The sequence below is a fragment of the Colletotrichum spaethianum genome (genome assembly GCF_022836535.1).
Source record: "Colletotrichum spaethianum MAFF 239500 DNA, contig41, whole genome shotgun sequence".
In the NCBI taxonomy this organism is placed as follows: Eukaryota; Fungi; Ascomycota; class Sordariomycetes; order Glomerellales; family Glomerellaceae; genus Colletotrichum; species Colletotrichum spaethianum.
The window spans coordinates 271,516-290,760 of NW_026054811.1; the positions used below are offsets into that span (position 1 = coordinate 271,516).

A 19,245-nucleotide genomic window follows, 5' to 3' on the forward strand; every position below is an offset into this window, starting at 1 on the left:
CTTGACGGTTATGTGGTAGCTGACGTGTGAGTATAGACGAATAATGACCTCTGGCTAAGAATGCAACCGGCACTCCGAGCCGCCTCCCGGATCCTTACCTTCCTCGAACAGCACGATCCTTTCTGGTCACGCCTGATGGACGCTTTCAACAGAGTCCGCATACCGGCAAGTCGTGATCCTCGGCCGCCTCACAAGAGGAAGATCTTTCCAGCGTGGAACTTTCGTATGCAAAACGACGGGTCCAGCTCAACCGTTGCAGACGATCATGTTCGTTCTTCTGTAGACGCCATTGACATGACCTGGAAGACATTGCACTCCTGCATCCAGTTCGAGCTCGGTAGCGCCTTTGGTTCAAGCCCTGGCGGTGAGACATTGGCGGGATCTACAGCAGCTGAAGGCGAAAAGATCGTCGTGACGCTCTCCGCCGACTGCTTGTGGCCTTTGGTGGTTGATGGCTATAGCCACGATGAGAAGATTATGAGTCATTTCTCGGTGGCCGCCACTATCATTCACGAAATTGCTGTAGGTATTTGCCCATTTGTTCTTGCAGTCATTTTAGGCTTCACCGCCCAGGACCAAGAATTGTTCTTGAGTGATGCAGAAAGGACTAATATCTCTCAACCAGCATGCTGTAAATTATGCACACATGCATTGGCTGCACACACCTGGGCCAATGGCTGACTTTGCATCAGTCTTTCAAAACCAACCAGACGTGAAACAGCAACTTCTCGACATCGGAGTGAGCCTCTTCGGGAGTAAGGGCTTGAAGGAGCGGAATCCTATTGAGCCATACTTCGGGAACGAGCAGAAAAGTGAACTCGGCCATAGTACTGAAAACTACGTAAGTGGCCTTCCCACTAACGATGCCGATTCTCACTTGCTTTTCGAAATCTTCAACTAAAACGTATTCTCAATGCCAGATCTTTGGAGGCTCCAACTGGCAGGCCATCTGCCAGTCAACTATGCCGATGAGGCACCTCCATTTCCTCCCTTCCGGGTCTCTGATGATAAGATGGCCCACTGGTTTTAAGTATGAGAGCGACCGCATGCAAACATGGAGCGAGATCCGCGAGAATCCCTCAGACATGATACTGCGTACGCCACCGATGCCTGCAGACACGTATCGGCTACCCGTCAAAGTCGCTGACGTTGCGCGCTTCTTCTCCGAAGGCTTCTGGAAGTCCGAGGCGCAGAGGTTCGGCACGGCAGCCCTGAGCCTCGGCACGAGCTACCCGACAAAGGTCCGGTTTATAACGGACGAGTTTCCCGTTGCCAGCACACAAAGCGACACATCCAAACTCGGGAAAAAGATAATGACTCTTTGGCCAGACGAGGACAAGCTGCAGCAGGCCGGTGCCATAGTGTGGGAGTTCCTTGAACGGCTTTTGGGGGAGTATTTTCGCTACCACTCGCTGCACTTTCGGTGGCATAAGGACTACCTCAACCTCTTTTTTCGTTTGGAAACCATTGAATTGGGCGTAAAGCAGTTCGACATAGCGGTCATGGAAGCTCAGATTTTGAACAACCTCTCGTGGTATACATCTCCAGATCGAAAGAAGAAGGACATCGCCGGGCATTGTAACTCATGGAAAGTGATCACTTTGCAGAGGTATCGCGCTCTCATCAAAAAGAGGAAAGGTTCGTGCTTCAGAGTACCGTTTGAGCTCCCGTTTGGCTCTGAGAGACTGCAAGATGACAACACATTTTGGGATCGTATCGAAGAAGTAGGCAGGTACGCACGGCGAAGGTTCGATGAACTTTTGCGGAAGACTTACGACCGGCTTTCGTTCGAAGTCGATTGCATCCGCGAGCTATATCTGGACATATACCAGCTGTCCACAGAGGAGCGGGAGAGATCGAAGCAGCGGAAGGTTATCAACCAGCTTGTGAGCCGTCTTAAAGTTTTGGAGAAACAGTGCAACAAAATTCATGTTTGTCATCATGGCGTTTCGGCTCTTAAGACCTCGTTTGATGTCAAACCTCATTTTGCTCAGAGTTTCACGCCCCTCATGGAGCAAATCAAAGAGCTCATTCCCTGGGCCCAAGATATCTCAGAGATCAACCCAAACAACTTTCAACTTCTTCAGCCGCTTATTCCCAATATCAGAAAGGCGAAACGGCCCGCCTCAATGCGCCTGGTTAAGTTCGCGCAAAAAGAGATCGACCTAATGCCGGTGGAATGCTTGGTAGAGATACAGCCTTTTCTCCTGTTCATCCAAGACAAACTCAAGGCTGCGAAGAATGTCAGGATAGATCTGGTCAGAGACCAGAAAGATCTCCTTGAGGCGATCGTAGACCAGTTGAAAGCCTCGCGTGACCCGAATGCTGCCGACGATGACTCTGATGAGAATGATGACCCGCTTACAAAGATCATCAAGAAGAGGAAAAACAATAAAGACAATCTGCCATCGAGCAAGGATACTTTCAAGCGCAGAAGGATCTATACACCACGACTGGCACCTTCAGTGTTGGACCATCCGAGGCCATTGTCGAATACCACGGGACCCAAGCTACGCAAGCCTTTGAGGAACACCAAGGCTTCAATGATAAGCCCAACAGTAGCCGACCCTAACCTTCAGCCTCGATTACCGAACCCTTTCGCAGAATTTCCTTCGTTTACATTCCCACTAGAGAATCGTAATGAACCCTACGTTTTCTCAAGCCAGCATCCGCAGCCTCCGCCGCAAGTTTTCAACGCGTTCCCACACCGGATGCCGGGAGGTCCTCAACCAATGGGTATATTCCCACATCCGGGGGCTTTATCGGCGTCGTTCACTTATGATCTGCTGATGGAGAGGAATTTTAGGGAGGCGCTTGCAATCCAGTCGGCCAAATCATCACCGATGTCCCACCTAGCCTTTAAGGGGCACTCAGGGTTCCAAGACGTTCCCCGTGAGCCACCACCCTTGATCCCGGACTCACCCGAGTCGGAGAGAAGTAACAAGCGCTACATTCCTGACCCGCAGAGTTTTTTGCCGGTCAGCGAGTCGGTCCCATCATCGCCACCGCTCTCCAGAGGGCCGAGGACGTTGGGATTCGGGTCACCTGAGGAGCATGTGGAGTACCCCTCGAAGACGGCTACCGCCATGGTGCAGGGGAACCAGAGCCAGATGCAGCAACTACAACAGCGGCGGCATAGTACATGTAACGCGAGTTTTTCAGCTGTAACGGGTACGAAGTGTGGAGTTGAGGCTGGTCCACAAGACACAGCTGCTCTTGAGTCGACTGCCAATGGGCTTCCCGTGACCGGCAACTCTGCTGCTCCGTCTCGTGGCCGAAGTAAACAAGGGAAACGAATGGACTGGGAACCTTCCGAAGTACAAAAGCGTGCTAGGTTCCCAAGACCAGACTCGCAAAAACATACGATGAAGTTTCTGGGTAGTAGCGACCCAGATGGTGACCAAGCTATGATGGACTTTTAGTAGAGCAGAAGATGAGGTGATTTACGAGCCATTAGAAAGGCGTTTGAGGGCACCTTTTGGTGTCGTTGGGCTATATCAAATATTCGGATAACTTCGGCAAAACACTATTCTATTCCTTCTCTGTTTCTTTTGACAGTCATGGTCGTAGGCTCATTTACAAGTCTTGGAAATGTCTCTTTCTTCTAGTATACTCCCTCGTCAAGGCTGTAGCTGATTCTAAGTGTCTACTCACGTCCAAGTCTATTACAAAAGTCTGCAAGACCATTTCGCACAGAAACGTAAACCAGCAGGTGCCAGTCCCAGTCGAACCCGCTACACTAGCTGTATGGCCAGTGTCCGCCATATTTATCCTTGCAGCGAGTCAATATCAATCTCAGGCATCTCTCTCTTCCTCATTAGCAATTTGGCCGTCTCATCAGAGGACCAGGTCAGCCCCATCTCCTGCCATTTATGCTCGTATCCAGGAGTGAGCTTCCAATCATACTTCATCAACAGATGCGACAGTGCCACTTTTAGCTCGTTACTGGCAAAGAAGCGGCCCGGGCATGCGTGATGGCCGTGTCCGAATCCCAGATGCGCGGCAGATGTGCTGACAAGGTGAGCCTGACTATCGAGCTTGGCGTCGCCGCGCATGTTGATGAAGCGATAAGCGTCGAAGGTCTCAGGGTCTGGGTATATAGAGGGATCATACATCATTCCCAAGTCACCTACGCAGCTTTCGCCCTTTTGGAGCTGTAGACCGTTGGGTAGGGTCACTTGTCGGGTGGCCACGCGGTTAATGATGGCTGTATAACCCGGTTAGAATATACGACCATGAATGGCAAAGCTCGGAGGGGTTCCTTACCACTGGTGATGGGCTTGAGTCTCTGAGATTCTTTCAAAACGCTATCCATGAGCTTCATGTTGAACAATGCCGTCTTCTTCCAGCCATCCGTGCTAAGAACCTCAACGATTTCCTTTCGCAGAGGATCAAAAAGCTCCGGGTTCTCAGCAATGCGCAACATGGTTTCAACAAGCAGGTCCGTGGTGGTATGAATCGCAACAACTGACAATCCCAACTGGGCGCCAACAACGTCATACTCGCGGCCCTTGCTCTCTTCTTCAAACCAATCGATGCCGTCATTGAAGCTAGGCACCGGTTCCCCCTTTTCAAATGCTTCTCGGCGTAGATCCCTCCGTTTCTGGAGTACAGGTTCGATGATTATTTTAGAGTCAGATACTTGCTGGCGGAGGGATTTACACTCCGGAATGAACCAGTGCGCTATAGAGCGAAGCCAATACGGGTAAGGGCGTAGGATCATTGCGCCGAGGAAAGCATTCAGAGTGTAGGACTTTGTAATGGCGAGCCAGTCTTCGTTACGGCATACTTCAGCTCCAAGGAAGACACGGGAAGAAAGGCGTGATATCAGGTCGAGAATGTCATTCTTGATGTGGTACTCGCGCCATTCTTTGTAGCCAAACAATTTTAGTTACTGAGCCTGGGTTTGGGACTCTAGAGGTAGCAAGGTTTAAGTCCGAATACTTACCGATCGGTGATCCAAAGATGCGGTCAACGGCGTACTTTGTCTCAGAAGACAAAGGTTCGGTAATCTGGTCTGCAACCCAACAAGAGAGTCAGCAACACAGTATCATGGCGATGGCGGCGTACTGCTGTTGTGTGGGGCGTCTATGTGGGGTGTGGGGTAAGTCAACCGCCCCAATATGGAGGAACTCACTCAACAGCTTCGTGATGCGTTTCTTGATGACAGTTTGGAGAAGCTCGTCTGGTCTGCTGCCCGAAGCAAAGCCCTCGAATCCAGGCAAATGGGGATGAAAGTTGTTCGCGAAAGCTTCCAAGAAGCTGAGCCCAGGCTCGTTGCGGATGTCGTGGACGAACTCTGGAGGCACGACGACCGTCTCGCCCACGTCCGTCATGAGTCGGTAGGGTTGGCTGGGAAATTTCTTCCTTCCTTTCTCCAGGATTTTACGAGCGTTAAAAAGGAAGTCCAGTTTTTGACTTCTGCCAAAGATGTCAAACGTTGACCGTGGATTGATATGGGGAAGTTTCCGAGAGGGTTTGCGCATGTGGGGTAATGTAGTGAGAATGCTGATAAGGATGATTCCAAGACACAAGGATGTCCAAACATCCATTGTATTAAAGAAAGAAGATTCAAGCCAAGTGCTAAGCATATGCTTAGGAGTTTCGATTGCCCCCATTTTGAGGGACTGTCCGCTGCAAGCGGTATAAATAATAGCCTTGTGGGAGGAGGATACAGTATGCAACTTGCCTTGAGAGGAAGGGATTTTGAAAGAAGAAAGAGAACGGTTCGAGGTCGCATTTATAGTATGATTCGACCGTCTAAAAGACTCGTTTCGGAACTACTGGAATATTGCCGCGATAGGAGGGGTATTATTCTATGCGATTTATCGATGCCAAGGTTGTTTCCAGCACTCTTTAGTAATCGTTGAGCTGTATTCCAGACACTACGAGTCGCTTAACGGCATCTGTCCGTGGTTGTGACTGCACTATGGGAAGATTACCCGCAGAAACCCTGTCGATACCCCTTGCGAACGAATCAGCAACGATTACGTCTACTTTGCAATTCTCGTAATGCAGATCATACACGCAGCCTCGGGAAGACAGAGCCGTTGAGTGAGTTCCTCCACATCGTGGCGATTGGCTTGATTACCCCACACCCCTCATCCCCCACATCCATTCTCCAGCAATCTATGATACAGCCTTTTATCAGGAACACGACTGTCACTCCTCGTTCAATATTACAAAGTTGCTTCGGTCCTGACTTCATAAGGGTTGTGAATACTACGTTGAACTTCCTTTGGCCTGTAATGTATGATCAAAATGACTGAATAGACATAGCTGACTATTTGACACTTGGCCTAAAAGTCTCAGTGATCGTACAAGCCAATGACAAGTTCTAGTTTCGTAATGCCAGCGGTGTTCAGGAGACTCCACGATATTACAGGTATTTCGACAGACAATAAAAGAGGACAATTCTCACCCATTTCCCTAAATGCAATCTCTCTGATGCCTTCTAGATGGTCTTTGAAAAGTTTCGGGTTTGAAAAAAAATATCTTCAATTTCAAGGCACCCTACAAAGTGTTGTATTTAGTACATATTACGCCCGTTGCTTTTCAGATTCAACCAAGATGTACTATCCTGGTAATCGTCTCGAAGTACAACTTGGGGTGCAGAACCTTGCAATGTCTTTCCTTGTCGTCTAAAAAAAGCTCCGCTTACGTTTCTTTCCATTTTCGTCTTCCGGTGAAACAAACGGTGATGTCTTGTCTAGTGGAAAAGCATCCTCCAACTCATGCAGCTCTTCTTCTGAAAAAACCATGTTCGAGCGCAACCATTCGATGGTGGAACTCTGCGTCAATGCCGAGTCCATGGCTCCTTCGGACAGGATCTGCGAGGGGCTCATGCCCTGTGCCGTGGGTTGTTTGTTGCGGTCTGCAGGCCCTGCGAACCCGTGCTCAACTAGCGTCTTGCACACAAGAAACGCGTTCTGCGGCTTCGTGGTCTCGCCGGTTTGTCTGACGAGAAACGTCGAGAATGCAGCAGGATAATTACGGTGAAGGCCGCATGCCGCCAGGTGGTTGTCGAGTAAGAATTCCAGAGCCTCCAAGTCCACGAAGCGTGACCAAGAAACCTGGGCCCAATCGCCGATCTCCACGTATCCTGATTCGACTAAGCACCAAGGCAACTTCATGATAGGTGGATGATAGTACGGCAGGTTGTTTGACGACTCAAAGAACAGCTGAGTGTCTTGCTCTGCCACAGTCAAGATGCGAGCGCGTGTTTGCGTCAGCAACAGCTTCATTTCCTCCCTTTCTTGCGGGTCAAGCGAAATAGTTTTGGAGTTAAGACGTCGAAGAAGCCCCTCAAGTAAACAATTGATGTGGGCAAAGAAGAATCTGACCTCCGACGAGTCCGCGTCTTGTAAAGTGTACAAGAACCTCAGCACATATTCCCGAGTCTTATTTCGGAACCCAACACCATCAGAAATGAAGCTGAGGTACGATCTTGCAAGCAAGTAGCGCCCGAAATGAGGGGCTAGGTACCACTGGTATCCTGAAGTTCGCTCAAGGAATTCCACGACTGTGCGATGAAGGAAGCCCAATCTCAGATTGTACTGGGGTCCATAGTCCCCACTGACTTCCCAAACCTGGACTAAATCACGACACTGTGCTAGAAGCTGGTGTTTCTCTGTGTTGACTCGACTCATGGTAGGGCCACCGTAGGAAATGTAGTAATGTTCTATGTCAGTGGAAAATTTCCATACCTCATCCGAAAGAAACGCCAAAAAGTCCGGAAACCGACCGTCGTTATCAGGATCCTCTCGCCAAATAGGCAGGAAACGAGATACTCTCTTTGGGGCTCCCGTAAGTTTGAATGGAGCAATGAGCTTTTTCAGTTCCACAAACAATACCAGAGGTAAAGATGAATTCGCCAGCAATAGCATCGAGAATACCATCGATACGCTGTCTCTGTAAACTTCGTCAATGCTATCGAGCATGCGTTGAAAGAACTTGTCGAGGTCCGAAGGAAATTCCGAAAGCCTCTGCTGCAATATGTCAAGATCGTCGCTGTTGTCCAGGCCGCGCAAGAGTGACTTGACCACAAGTGAGACCCAAAAAAAGACACCTTCTGACTTTTCCGCAATGTCTTTGATGAGCTTGTTTGCCTCTGTCTCTTGGCTGTCTTTAAGAGTTTCGAAATAACTGTGCTGTCCGAGAGTGTCCCCAATATAACCTATCATGTCATTTGCTGTGAGTTCGTGCATGCGGATCGTACCAGCAATGTTGTCGAAACCATTAAGAAATACAGGCCATGGTCTGCTTGCGCAACAAACTTTGATGTACGGAGATTGCGAAACGGATCTCAGAAACTGCACCAAGTCGCCGAGGTTGCCGTTGTACTCGTCGAGTCCGTCAATCAGTAAAAGAATTCGACTCGATAACGGTCGAAGGTCTTTGAGGCGCTCAAAGACCCCTGAGAGCTCTTCAGTGGTCCAGGACTCTAGGCGCTTGAACGGGTTGGAATACCGTGTTGGGCAGACTGTAGCAACAATCTCTGGAAAATTCACCAAAATCTGGAACAGTAAAGTTCTGAGCAGGCCTTCTTGTGACTTTTGGAGCATCGTCCCAGCACTCCAAAAGAAGTGACTAGCAACGATGAGCGGTTCGGGCTTGGCCCAGTGTTCCGCAAGTAGCATCGTCTGTTCATGGCTGAGAATGAACTTCATCAGAGTAGACTTCCCGGACCCTGGTTTTCCAGTGATTCAAAACAAGCCATTCGAGTCGCGGAGCCAAGCCGAGAAGTTGACAGGAGAGTTGTCACTAAACACCCATTTAAAGGTACGACGATGTGCTTTGGGGATTTCGCCTTGCCGTTCTTTGATTTGCACGAACCGGAGGCTTGTAAGAATCGTAAGGATGGTCTCTTGGTTTTTGGCCTCCTCAGAAACACGTGCCCAGGTCTCGGTAAATATTTTGAGACCCTCAGTTGATGCCGCGGCCGCTGATTGAGACTCTGCCAGTTTCCTGAGATCCTGAGCCAAGGCATTCAGTCTCTTTTCCGTGGCACGATTCCATCCTTCTGATGCTTCCTCTAGGGAACGCATGGACTTGGACAGCGATAAACGGTTATTGCTAAGGAAATTCGTCAGAACAAGGGCTTTGAAACGCAAGTAATGCAATTTGGTTAGGAATCGGACTAGCTTACTAAAGGAGTATCTGGAGCTGCTCAAAAACATGTGTTTTGATCTCTATTAGTCTTGCTTGAATCTCGTTGATCTTGCCTTTCTTGAAGTAAGCCGCAACGGAGATTTTGAACTTTGCCCATTTTTGGTGCTTTCTAGCGTTGTCTACAGCCAGACCCCGAAGTTGTGAACTAAGCTCATCTGCTGTGTCGATGCACCTCTGAAGCAGGCGCTTCATGGACGGATCTAGCTTGATGTCAACGTCACCTTGGAGGCGATCACAACGGAGGCGGAGATCCTTCGCCATCGAGTCCAAGTCAACGTTGCGCAACGTCCAGCCGTCATCGTTGATGCTGCGGTATATTTCGACGATGGAAATAGTTGCTTTGAGCCCGAGCTCTAGGAACTGAACAATATTTGCGGCGACGCCAAGTGCCGCCAGTGACTCTGCCATCTTGAACGTGAGATGAAGGCCATACGGCGCGCACTCAGAACGAGCGTTGACGTAGTCTCCCGTAGTACCTCTCTGAGACCCAGAGAAGAACTCGAAATCCCGGAGCCTGATCCATTGAGGCGGGAAGGTGAGATACTGTCAGCCGCAAATTACCTGACGGGGCTTAGAGTAAATGATTTCCTCCAATTGCAATCAATGATTTTGGGACCGCGTGCTATTGAACCAATCAATCCATTCATTTGACGTACGTTACTACGCAGGAGGTGCATTAGTGTTGTCAATCAGGCAGTGACATACATCTAATCTAGGCATTTAAGCGAGACCGAAGAGTTGACAGCCTGGGTACGTTGGTTGGGGAGTATCGTGCTAGAGCCTCATGGCTCGACGGCAAACGAGTAATCCTTCAGGTTCGTTGGGTCACCGTCAATATAGCTAGTCGTGATAGTCAAAAATGCCCATCTCTGTCAATTACTTTTTTTTCATCATTCATAGAGTCGTCTATCTGTGGGTCGACTATTTACGACCACTCTATAGCTCCGGCATGGTATCATTTGATTATAGAAACACATTTAAAGCTTGCGGACAACTTTGTTGGTGGCCTGCTTCTCCACCTCCTCGTCCCAGATGTTGATGTTCCAGCGGGGCTTGTAGGTGATAGGGACGTTGTAGCGGCGGGGCTGCTTGCCGATCTCGTTGATGGCAGCGATGTCCTCGTCCGAGATCTTAACCTCCTGGAAGTTGGAGTGGATGCGGCTCGGGGTGACGGACTTGGGGATGACGGAGTGGCCGCCGACCTGGGACCAGGCGAGGATGACCTGGGCGGGGGTGGCGTTCAAGCGCTCGGCGATCTTCTTGACGGTGTCGTTCTCGATGAGGAGAGGGGCACCCACGCTGTTGTTGCCGAAGGCCTGGGGCTGTTAGTCACTGTTCAATCTGGAAATCGCGGACGCACACGTACAGAGTAGGCGGTGATGTGGATGTTCTTCTCCTTGGCGTACTTGATCAGGGTGTCGTTCTGCTGGAGGAGAGGGTGACGCTCGATCTGGTTGACGGCAGGGACGACGCCGGTGGCGTCGATGACGGTCTCGAGGTCCTCAATGGTGAAGTTGGAGACACCAATGTTCTTGACCTTGGACTTGGGGAGGTTGATCAAGGCTGCGAGGGTTAGCAAGCAGGTTCGCTAGAGGATTGTGATGGTGATGTAGCTTACCCTTCCAGGTGTCGACGAGGGAGACGCCCTGGTCGAGGTCGACCTCGTTCTCCTGGGCGAGGGGGAAGAGCTTGTCGCCATCCTTCTTGAAGGCAACGGGCCAGTGGATGAGGTAGAGGTCGAGGTAGTCAAGCTCGAGCTCCTTGAGGGTCTCGTCGAGGGCGGCCTCGACGTTCTCGGGGCGGTGGTTGTTGTTCCACAGCTTGGAGGTGATCCAAATGTCCTCACGCTTGAGGCCGGGGATCTCGGCGAGGGCCTTCTTGATGCCCTGGGCAACCTCGGGCTGGTTCTGGTAGATCTTGGCCAGGTCGAGGTGGCGGTAGCCGGCCTTGAGGGCCTCGTAGACGCCGACGGAGACTTCGCCGGGGGCAGACTGCCAGGTGCCGTAACCCAGAGTGCTAGAATGAGGGGTTCACGAGTCAGCCTTCTTGATCGAGAGAGGGGGCGGGGTAAAGGGATCGGCAGGGGGAAAGCCGCCATAAGAGGTTGAAGCAGGACTGTGTTGACTTGACGTACGGGATCTCAGCACCGGTGTGAAGCTTGGCCTTGTTTCCGAAAGACATTCTTGCTGTATAGTGTAGGTATGTTGGGGACTGGTTGTGCGGTGAATTGATTGTAGAGTAGAGAAAGCTGGGGTGGGAGCTGGACGCGATTTATCGTGAGGGTTGGCAGTAAGAAAGCGGGTTGGAAGAAGCTTCTAGGTGGCCTCTTTAAGCAAAGTGAGGGGGAGGGGCTGCAATTGCATCATTGTTTGTCAGGATGAGTGCGCGCGCACCTTGATGGGGGCTCCGTGACGTCCACCGTCGGACCCGCTCAACGGGTTCTGTCGGCGTCTTTGCATCTTTCCAGTCGTTGCTGGCAACGCCGGCGGGGCCATCACGTCGCTCTGGCCCTTTCCCCCCAAAGACCCACGGTCATGACGGCGCCACCGTCACCACCGTTTGGCTAAGGAAGGGTTGGGGTCCCCACGGGAGACTGGGGGGCCCGAAGTCGGCTTGCGGAGGAGGCCCGCGGTAGGCTCGCTTAGGCCGAGGCAGTCCGCCTTAGCCCGGCACCGGGAGCCGGCACTTGGTGCCGAAATCCAAGTCTTGTAGGTATGGGGGAGACGAAGCTTCATTCATAAGAGACAGCCCATCGGAAGGGCTTACCAAGCGATGCTTTATCCGCGTGGATGAGAAGATGCCAAAGTCATGGTGTTCCATGATAATGACAGATGTGGGGATCATAAGGCAAAGTCACGTCTTAGAATATGAGAATGTCGCCTTAAGCATGTCACGTCGCGACGAAATGTCGTGTACATAGTAGCTTGTGCGAAAAGACTGATGACGAGACGGGCGATCACGATTGCGCATGGAAATCCCGCACGCCACCCAAAGTCGATATTTCTCGGACCATCTTTGCACCATGTCCCGATGCAATATGTCCCACAACCTTATTCAAAAGCGATCGAATTAGACGGCTGTTTCCCCCTCGGCCCACGGCGAAATCGGATATGTAGCTTAAACCCTAGCTAGACGTTTTCTCTTTCGGAGTACTACGGTCCCTACATAGTAGCTACAGTGTTTCACTGCCAACATTGTTTATTATGGGCCACCTGTCGGTTATTTGTCCATCTCGCCTACCCCTATCCCCACTCCCTAGGCTCACTCACTCACTCACTCACTCACTCACTCAATCACCACTCACTCTAATGAACTTTTAAGGGCGGCAGATGAGGAACCGTCAATCAATCAGACTCTCGCCGAAACGTAATGAAATTAGCAAACACCAGTCACTCAACCCTGTAATAAAGTGAGAGCAGATGGTCTTTGACCCAGCGACAAGTGTTACTTGACGATCGAGGTGACATCCTTCTTGCTGGGTCGCCAAACGGTGTCTTGAATATTTTACATACCTAGTGTCGCCAAGGTTGCTGACACCTGCATCTATCAAATCTCACACAGTTCCAATACTTCGGAAATAGGATCCTACGTCGCGAGCCAAGTTTTGAGCCCCGTGAGATGCACGCCGTTCCTGCGTCTTCGTCTGCAACCGCCCAATCATGCCCTCCGGTGAGACGCCTCAATCCCTTCGCTTAAACCGTCCGACCCCCTGATCATCAGGGGCTGGCAGATCCGGGCCGCTGCAACTCACTGTGGGGAAACGTAATTTTAGATTGACTCAAAGAGTGTAGCAAGCGACTGTTTATCCAGAGCCTGGGGTTCTCTGGGCATATCCTGAGTCCTGACCACGTTGAAGAGCTCTCCTGTCAAAACGAATCCACCGACGACATTTGCAGTCGTAAATGAAGATCCCATCAATTGTCCGCCGGAACTGTCCCGATCTGTCGAACCTGGCTCAATAGCTCACTAGCTCACGTCCCTGAAGTACTCCGATAGCAAACATGATTGCCCACAATTGCAGGCACCAAGGCCTCTCTTTGATACAACTCCCGTTCCCAAGCTCCCACGGCTCCGTTAAACTTCTCCACCGTCCCATCATCACTTCCTTTTCAAAACTTTGGGCATGGATGAGCAAGGTTTGCAGAGAGGACAGTGTTTAGCCGGGCGGATCGCCGCTGGCCGCCGATTGGGGGCACGCCCGTTTTGACTTCCAGCTCCTCGTCTCGACTGTCTCGAAACGCCGCTCCAGCGCCACCAGCCTGCTTGGCGAAGCGAAACAATGCTTTCATTTCCCACGCATATCTGCTTCTTGAACCACGCATCAAGAACACGCTTCGTTTGGCAATCGGCCCCCTGGATATCAGTATTGGACGACAGCCTTACACCTCACATCAGCCTTGTCGCCTCATAGCCCTTGCCATTCAGGCGCTGCCTTTGACAAACAGCTGCCCCTTTGTTTGCCACCCCCCCCCCCCCCCAAATACACCCACATGACTTGGCGTTAGCCGTGCATATCTTTCGTGAGCTGTTCATCCTGAGCCATCATCACACCTCGAGCCGCGATACCATCTGTCGCGACGCATCTCACATCAGCAGCCATGGGCGCATTATACCGCTGGACGCGGGTGCGTTCGCTCGCCCTCGCCCTTGTTACTATCGTCTGTCTCGTCTACATACTAGACACGGTCTGGCTCCACCCGCGGACGGAAACCGCTATGCTTGAGCGCTATATGAACCTCGAAGATGTCGCCCCACCGCCCGTGACGTCGAAATCAAGCTTCGACTGGTCCGCCGTCAACTTCAAGTACCCGCCGCAAACGCCGCTGACACCCGTCCCGGCCAGCCCCGGCAAGGGTTCCTCCCTGCCCCGGATCCAGCACCGCTTCCTGTCCGAGTCCATCTCGGCCTCTCGGGTCCGCGAAGCCCGTCGCCAAGAGGTCCGTAAGCTATTCCTGAAGAATTGGGCAAGCTACAAGGAGTTCGCTTGGATGAAGGACGCGCTCAATCCCATTTCCGCCACTGCAAAGGACCAATTCTCCGGATGGGCTGCCACCCTCGTCGACTCGCTCGACACACTGTGGATCATGGGCCTCAAGTCCGAATTCGACGAAGCCGTTGCAGCCGTCGCGAGAATCGACTTTAGCTCGTCCTCCTCGAGCCGTGTCAACACTTTTGAGACCAACATCCGCTACCTCGGCGGTCTCATGGCTGCGTACGACCTCAGCAGGCGACCCGTCCTGCTGGACAAGGCCGTTGAGCTGGGCAACATGCTCTACGGCGCCTTCAACACTGAGCACCGCATGCCCGTCGACTTTATGAACTTCGAAGACGCCAAGACCGGAAAAGGTCTCATTGTTGAAGGCTCTGTTGTGTCTGCCTCTCCCGGGACGCTGTCTCTTGAGATGACACGTCTGTCCCAGCTCACTGGCGACCCAAAATACTACGACGCCGTGGCAAAGGTCATGGACCTCTTTCACAATGGTCAGCAAAAGACCAAGCTGCCCGGCATATGGCCCATGTACGTCTCCATGAGCAACCGCGACGTCGTCTCGGGCTCAACCTTCACCATTGCCGGCTGCGCCGACTCGCTATACGAGTACCTCCCCAAAATGATGGCCCTCCTCAACGGCCGTGAGCCGAAATACCAAACCATGACGGAAAACTTCCTCAAGGCAGCCAACGAGTCGCTCTTCTTCCGTCCAATGCTGCCCGGCGAGGAGAACGTGCTCATCTCGGGCAACGTCAATGTCGACAATGACGGGCAAAAGAAACTCGACCCGGAGAGCGAGCACCTGGCTTGCTTCATCGGCGGCATCTACGCCCTCGCCGGCCGCATCCTGGGCAAAGAGGAGTGGGTGAAAGTCGGCGGCCGCCTGACGCTGGGGTGCTACTACGCCTACCAGGCCATGCCCACGGGCATGATGCCAGAGCGCTTCAACATGGTCGCCTGCGACCGGAGGGATGACTGCAAGTGGGATGAGGACAAGTGGGAGGCTGGAAAGAAGCTACGGCCCGAATACAAGGAGCACCTGCCCAAAGGCTTCACGACGGCAAAGGACCCGCGATACATCCTCCGCCCGGAGGCCATTGAGAGCGTTTTCGTATTGTACCGCATCACGGGCGACAGAGGATTCCAGGAAGCGGCATGGGAGATGTGGAAGGCCGTCAGCAACGGGACGCTGGTTGACCTTGGAAATGCCGCTGTTCTGGACGTCACTCGGAAGCAGGAACCCTTGCCCAAAGAGGACTACATGGAGGTGAGTCCTGTTCCATAATATTGACCGCGTCAGCACCTGCGGTGGAAGATGTTTTCCTAATGGGGAGATTGTCAGATTACTAACGTTGCATGATGACCTTTAGAGTTTCTGGCTGGCGGAGACGTTGAAGTACTTCTACTTGGTCTTCTCACCCCCTGACCTCATCAGTCTTGACGACTACGTCCTCAATACTGAGGCACACCCCTTCCGGAGGCACCGCTGAAGAGGGATTCACGGTGTGGTCTGCGAGGTATTGGCATCAGTCGAGGGTGGTCTGCCCCGCGGAACTGTGCTTGCGGGTTAACCATTTGGACTGTAACATAGATTGTGTTGCCTTGGCATGAGGCACTGACCTGTAAAGACGAGACAGAATTGTGCGTTTGCCTGGGATGAGATGGGGAAAAAAGCGACGGAAACATCTCGCAAGTAGTGGGATTTGAGTTTTATTGCTATCCTGAATGGAATGAATCTGTACAGACCGCCGAGCATTGACACAGACGTCCATCTTACCGTGTGAGGTATTGTGCAGTAACGTCGGCAGGCTGGTGACGATGAGATACCTTGTTAACTCTCATTTGGTTTGCCACTCCAGTCATTGTCACCATCAAGTTGCACGGCGGACGCCATGGGAAGCTTTCGCGAAGGCGTGGCCTCAAGAGTTCTGAGCAGCGTGTTAAACCCAAGCACCTGTCATAAATCAAAGTCATTGCGGGTCTTATTTGTCACTTTGGGAGCGGCTATTTCATTCCCGTGTGTATATCACCAAGACTGGAGGTGGATCTAATAGAAATAGGGTACCGGGAACAACCTTGAGTTAAGAAAACCTTGTCCAAAGCCTAGTGAAGATCGCAGGTAAAGACGGTCAATATGCATGAGACGATGCATCGGGAGGGGTTTGGACTGGCTGCGGGTGTGTATGATGCTACTCTGCAGAAATCTCTTGGATCCGGGCCAAAAAGCGGTCGGGATAAGCTTGTTTTGAAGTAAGCCATCGTGCATACATAATCTAACAGGTGATATAGACAGCAAATGGACTCGAGTTGGGGTTCTCCACCAAAGATCCAACGAGACGATGTAAATTTGTAGCCCGACTTATACCTGGTGTCATTGGTTTGAGTTTCATCCTGAGCAGCTGACCTATCAGCGTCGGATGTCTAGCTGATATGAGGCTTCTTCGTCTCCCGATGAGCTCATGTTGCCTCTTCTCCGGCCTCTTTCTGCCCTTGCGTCGTCCACGTTCAGTCCGTCAACTCAACATGAACATGGCTCAAGTCTCCACTCTATAATCGGAAGTAACATGCCAATCCCCAGCTGCGGCAGAGGCTTTTCGAGGCTTATCCAACACTTGCGAGTTCGTAGCCTAGCAATTGCATGAGTCGCGCCCACGACCATGGCTCGGGAGGCAACACTCAGCCTCGGAAGACGGCCTAGTATCCATATCCAGTCACTCCATGGCCTATGAGACGAGTCCCTCGCCTGATTACCCGAACATCTCCCCAGAGCCGTGCTCACATTATGGTTTTCGGCCGAAAGTCTAGAAGAAGTACGAGACTCCCACGGCACCTAATCAATTCGACCATAATGGGCCCCCGACGAATAACGCCAGCCAACCCTGCCGGGCCAGGCCGCCTCTGCACTTATTAGTTCTCCTGTTAAACGGCCATCGCCCGCCAAGAGTGGGTGGAAACACCTCATCGCCAAGAGCACTGATCAAGCTCATATACTCGATGGCTTTTAATAGCCCAAAACTCAACTTGCGTACGCGCCAAGGCCCGTCGGTGGTTCGAATCGCGGACATGACGCCGCTGCCAAATCTCTCACCACCCCAAGCCCCCCGGTCAGTCGCTCTCTCGCCGGATAAGCCATACACTAGCTAGTAAAGCAAACCAGGTCGCCAAGCGCACACGAAGGCCGCTCGCTCATAACACACCGCGCTCGCGGGACATGTTCTCGCAAGGGCTCGTGATTGGGAAAGCTCCACAATCACTGGAAATAGCATCCTCCTTGCAACCATTTTGAGCAGTTCTAAGACTGGGGGAAACGATAGGAGAGGCGGTATTAACTCATCACCCGCCGCGTAACCCCCAAGCCAAGCTTGGCACATGTTTCCAAAGTTTGTTATACCTCGCCACTGTTCTCATCGCTTCTGAAGATGCCCGTGTATAAGAAGGACGTGGTCATCCCGCCTTCTCTCGACTGCTGCTGCCATCCCATCACCAGACTCATCCCGCACATCCACACCGGCATCCACTTTCATCGTCCAATCTCCCCCCCCACGCCCATCAACAAACTTCCCCCTACACCCAACTTTCTTTACAACGCCGAACCCGAACCGCCACAATGCGTGCCGCCTTCGCCATCGTCACCCTGCTTGCCGCCGGCGCCTCGGCCTTCTTTGACGGCCCCTGCACCGACACCGAGTGCGCCGCACCCAACCAGCCCACTCTCAACTGCGAGGAGAACGGCATGGTCTGCGTGCCCTTCCCCGTCGTCTCCGTCGAGGGACGCAAGGGTTGCGCCTGTAGCGTCGCATAAACACGTCCTTGCTCACCGACATCGCGATAATGGCCGCGAGTACACTCTCGGTATGTATGGAATACTCCCTCGAACGCAACTGGTCTACCCTCAAAATGGCCGCGGCTGACTCGATACACCGCAGACCAGCACTTGTTTCTATGTTAAGACACGGCGTTTTTTCCCGGTTCACACAGAGTCCACTTGAGACGTTTTACGTTGGGCCGGGCGCATTGGGCATGCGGGAGGGGAAAAAAGGAGAACATCAAAAGGGGCAAAACACGGGATCATGATCATGAAGTCAAATGGGGGGGGGGGGGGGGGGGGGGGGGGGGGGGGGGGGCGAGAGGAGAACCGTTTCCAGAATGAAGTCCTTTGTCCACCTACTCAAGAGAACATCCGATACCTGAACAGACAGCACACAAAGTACATACACGAACCTCATGCTTTGACGTAACCCCTCCGCTCTCCAATTCTTATGTCCCACCCCAACCCAGATCGCGCATGACGCGCCAAGAACACGACTCCTGCACCGCCCACAGACGCCCCCCAACCGGACACGCCCATCAGACGCGACTCGAGCCCATTCGAAATCGCTCCCGCAGCCAAGCCTTTCAGTTTCCCCCTCTTCGTCTCCGTTCCCTCTTTCCCCCCCAATCCTCGTACTTTGCCAAGGCCACGGGATCCCCAACCATATCTGGCGTTTGCGATAGATATCCTCCGGGGTGCGCGCGCCCCGGCTGTGCCCGCAGCCCGTCTTCTCCGCGGGTGGCGTAGATCCGTCCCGGGATGCCGAGTCTAGGCATTGCGGCGAGGTCGAGCTTCAGCGCCGGTGATTGTCGTGAACTCCGCCACTGCTAAGCACCTACGGAGCCCAGCCCATAGCCGTAGGGAGTGTTGGCGGCAGTTCCCTCGCACCCTAAACGTCGGTCCCGCGCTCTTTATCTCTCATCAGTCCTTGCATCGCTATGGGATCCCAGTAAAGCATACAGGTTGACGTCAACCCTCATAGACTCCTGAAGACCTCGCTTCGGGAAGCAGCGTCGCCAACACTCAGTTGCCCTCTCAATCACTTTCTGCATCTCTTTCACTTCACAGACAAGCATCGCAATCATGGTTCCCATCCAACTAGTCAGAAATTGAACAGACTAAGTAGTAGTATACAGCCCCAAGAAATAAAAGACAATCCCGCAGCTCGAGACGCCTGGTGCTGTTTCCCCCCTCCGTAAAAAAGCTTGTGTGGTATCATCCCGTCCCAGACCCCGTCACAGAAAACTCCAGGTATAGTATACAGACATAAGGG

The 19,245-nt window shown here is 52.3% G+C and overlaps 7 protein-coding genes across 7 annotated transcripts; 3 read left to right on the forward strand and 4 right to left on the reverse strand.

Moving 5' to 3' along the window:
* Positions 1 to 60: 60 nt before the first annotated feature.
* On the forward strand, positions 61 to 3,422 carry ColSpa_11036 (uncharacterized protein; the record flags this gene model as incomplete). The annotated part of the gene is made up of 3 exons (XM_049277248.1): positions 61 to 522; positions 722 to 841; positions 921 to 3,422. 3 exons carry the CDS (start codon positions 61 to 63, stop codon positions 3,420 to 3,422), a joined length of 3,084 nt encoding a protein of 1,027 aa, XP_049133205.1.
* A 345-nt stretch (positions 3,423 to 3,767) lies between these two features.
* ColSpa_11037 (cytochrome P450 monooygenase 2) lies at positions 3,768 to 5,618 on the reverse strand (the record flags this gene model as incomplete). Its single annotated transcript, XM_049277249.1, has 3 exons — positions 3,768 to 4,207; positions 4,267 to 4,869; positions 5,138 to 5,618. 3 exons carry the CDS (start codon positions 5,616 to 5,618, stop codon positions 3,768 to 3,770), a joined length of 1,524 nt encoding a protein of 507 aa, XP_049133206.1.
* A 1,023-nt stretch (positions 5,619 to 6,641) lies between these two features.
* On the reverse strand, positions 6,642 to 7,133 carry ColSpa_11038 (uncharacterized protein; the record flags this gene model as incomplete). The annotated part of the gene is made up of 1 exon (XM_049277250.1): positions 6,642 to 7,133. The coding sequence occupies one exon, from the start codon at positions 7,131 to 7,133 to the stop codon at positions 6,642 to 6,644; it is 492 nt and encodes a 163-aa protein (XP_049133207.1).
* A 1,572-nt stretch (positions 7,134 to 8,705) lies between these two features.
* On the reverse strand, positions 8,706 to 9,579 carry ColSpa_11039 (uncharacterized protein; the record flags this gene model as incomplete). The annotated part of the gene is made up of 2 exons (XM_049277251.1): positions 8,706 to 9,075; positions 9,149 to 9,579. 2 exons carry the CDS (start codon positions 9,577 to 9,579, stop codon positions 8,706 to 8,708), a joined length of 801 nt encoding a protein of 266 aa, XP_049133208.1.
* A 569-nt stretch (positions 9,580 to 10,148) lies between these two features.
* ColSpa_11040 (D/L-glyceraldehyde reductase) lies at positions 10,149 to 11,352 on the reverse strand (the record flags this gene model as incomplete). The annotated part of the gene is made up of 4 exons (XM_049277252.1): positions 10,149 to 10,493; positions 10,538 to 10,734; positions 10,790 to 11,187; positions 11,306 to 11,352. 4 exons carry the CDS (start codon positions 11,350 to 11,352, stop codon positions 10,149 to 10,151), a joined length of 987 nt encoding a protein of 328 aa, XP_049133209.1.
* A 2,417-nt stretch (positions 11,353 to 13,769) lies between these two features.
* Positions 13,770 to 15,651, forward strand: ColSpa_11041 (mannosyl-oligosaccharide 1,2-alpha-mannosidase MNS1; the record flags this gene model as incomplete). The annotated part of the gene is made up of 2 exons (XM_049277253.1): positions 13,770 to 15,428; positions 15,532 to 15,651. The coding sequence occupies 2 exons, from the start codon at positions 13,770 to 13,772 to the stop codon at positions 15,649 to 15,651; spliced, it is 1,779 nt and encodes a 592-aa protein (XP_049133210.1).
* A 2,117-nt stretch (positions 15,652 to 17,768) lies between these two features.
* On the forward strand, positions 17,769 to 17,963 carry ColSpa_11042 (uncharacterized protein; the record flags this gene model as incomplete). Its single annotated transcript, XM_049277254.1, has 1 exon — positions 17,769 to 17,963. One exon carries the CDS (start codon positions 17,769 to 17,771, stop codon positions 17,961 to 17,963), a length of 195 nt encoding a protein of 64 aa, XP_049133211.1.
* Between the last annotated feature and the right edge of the window lie 1,282 nt (positions 17,964 to 19,245).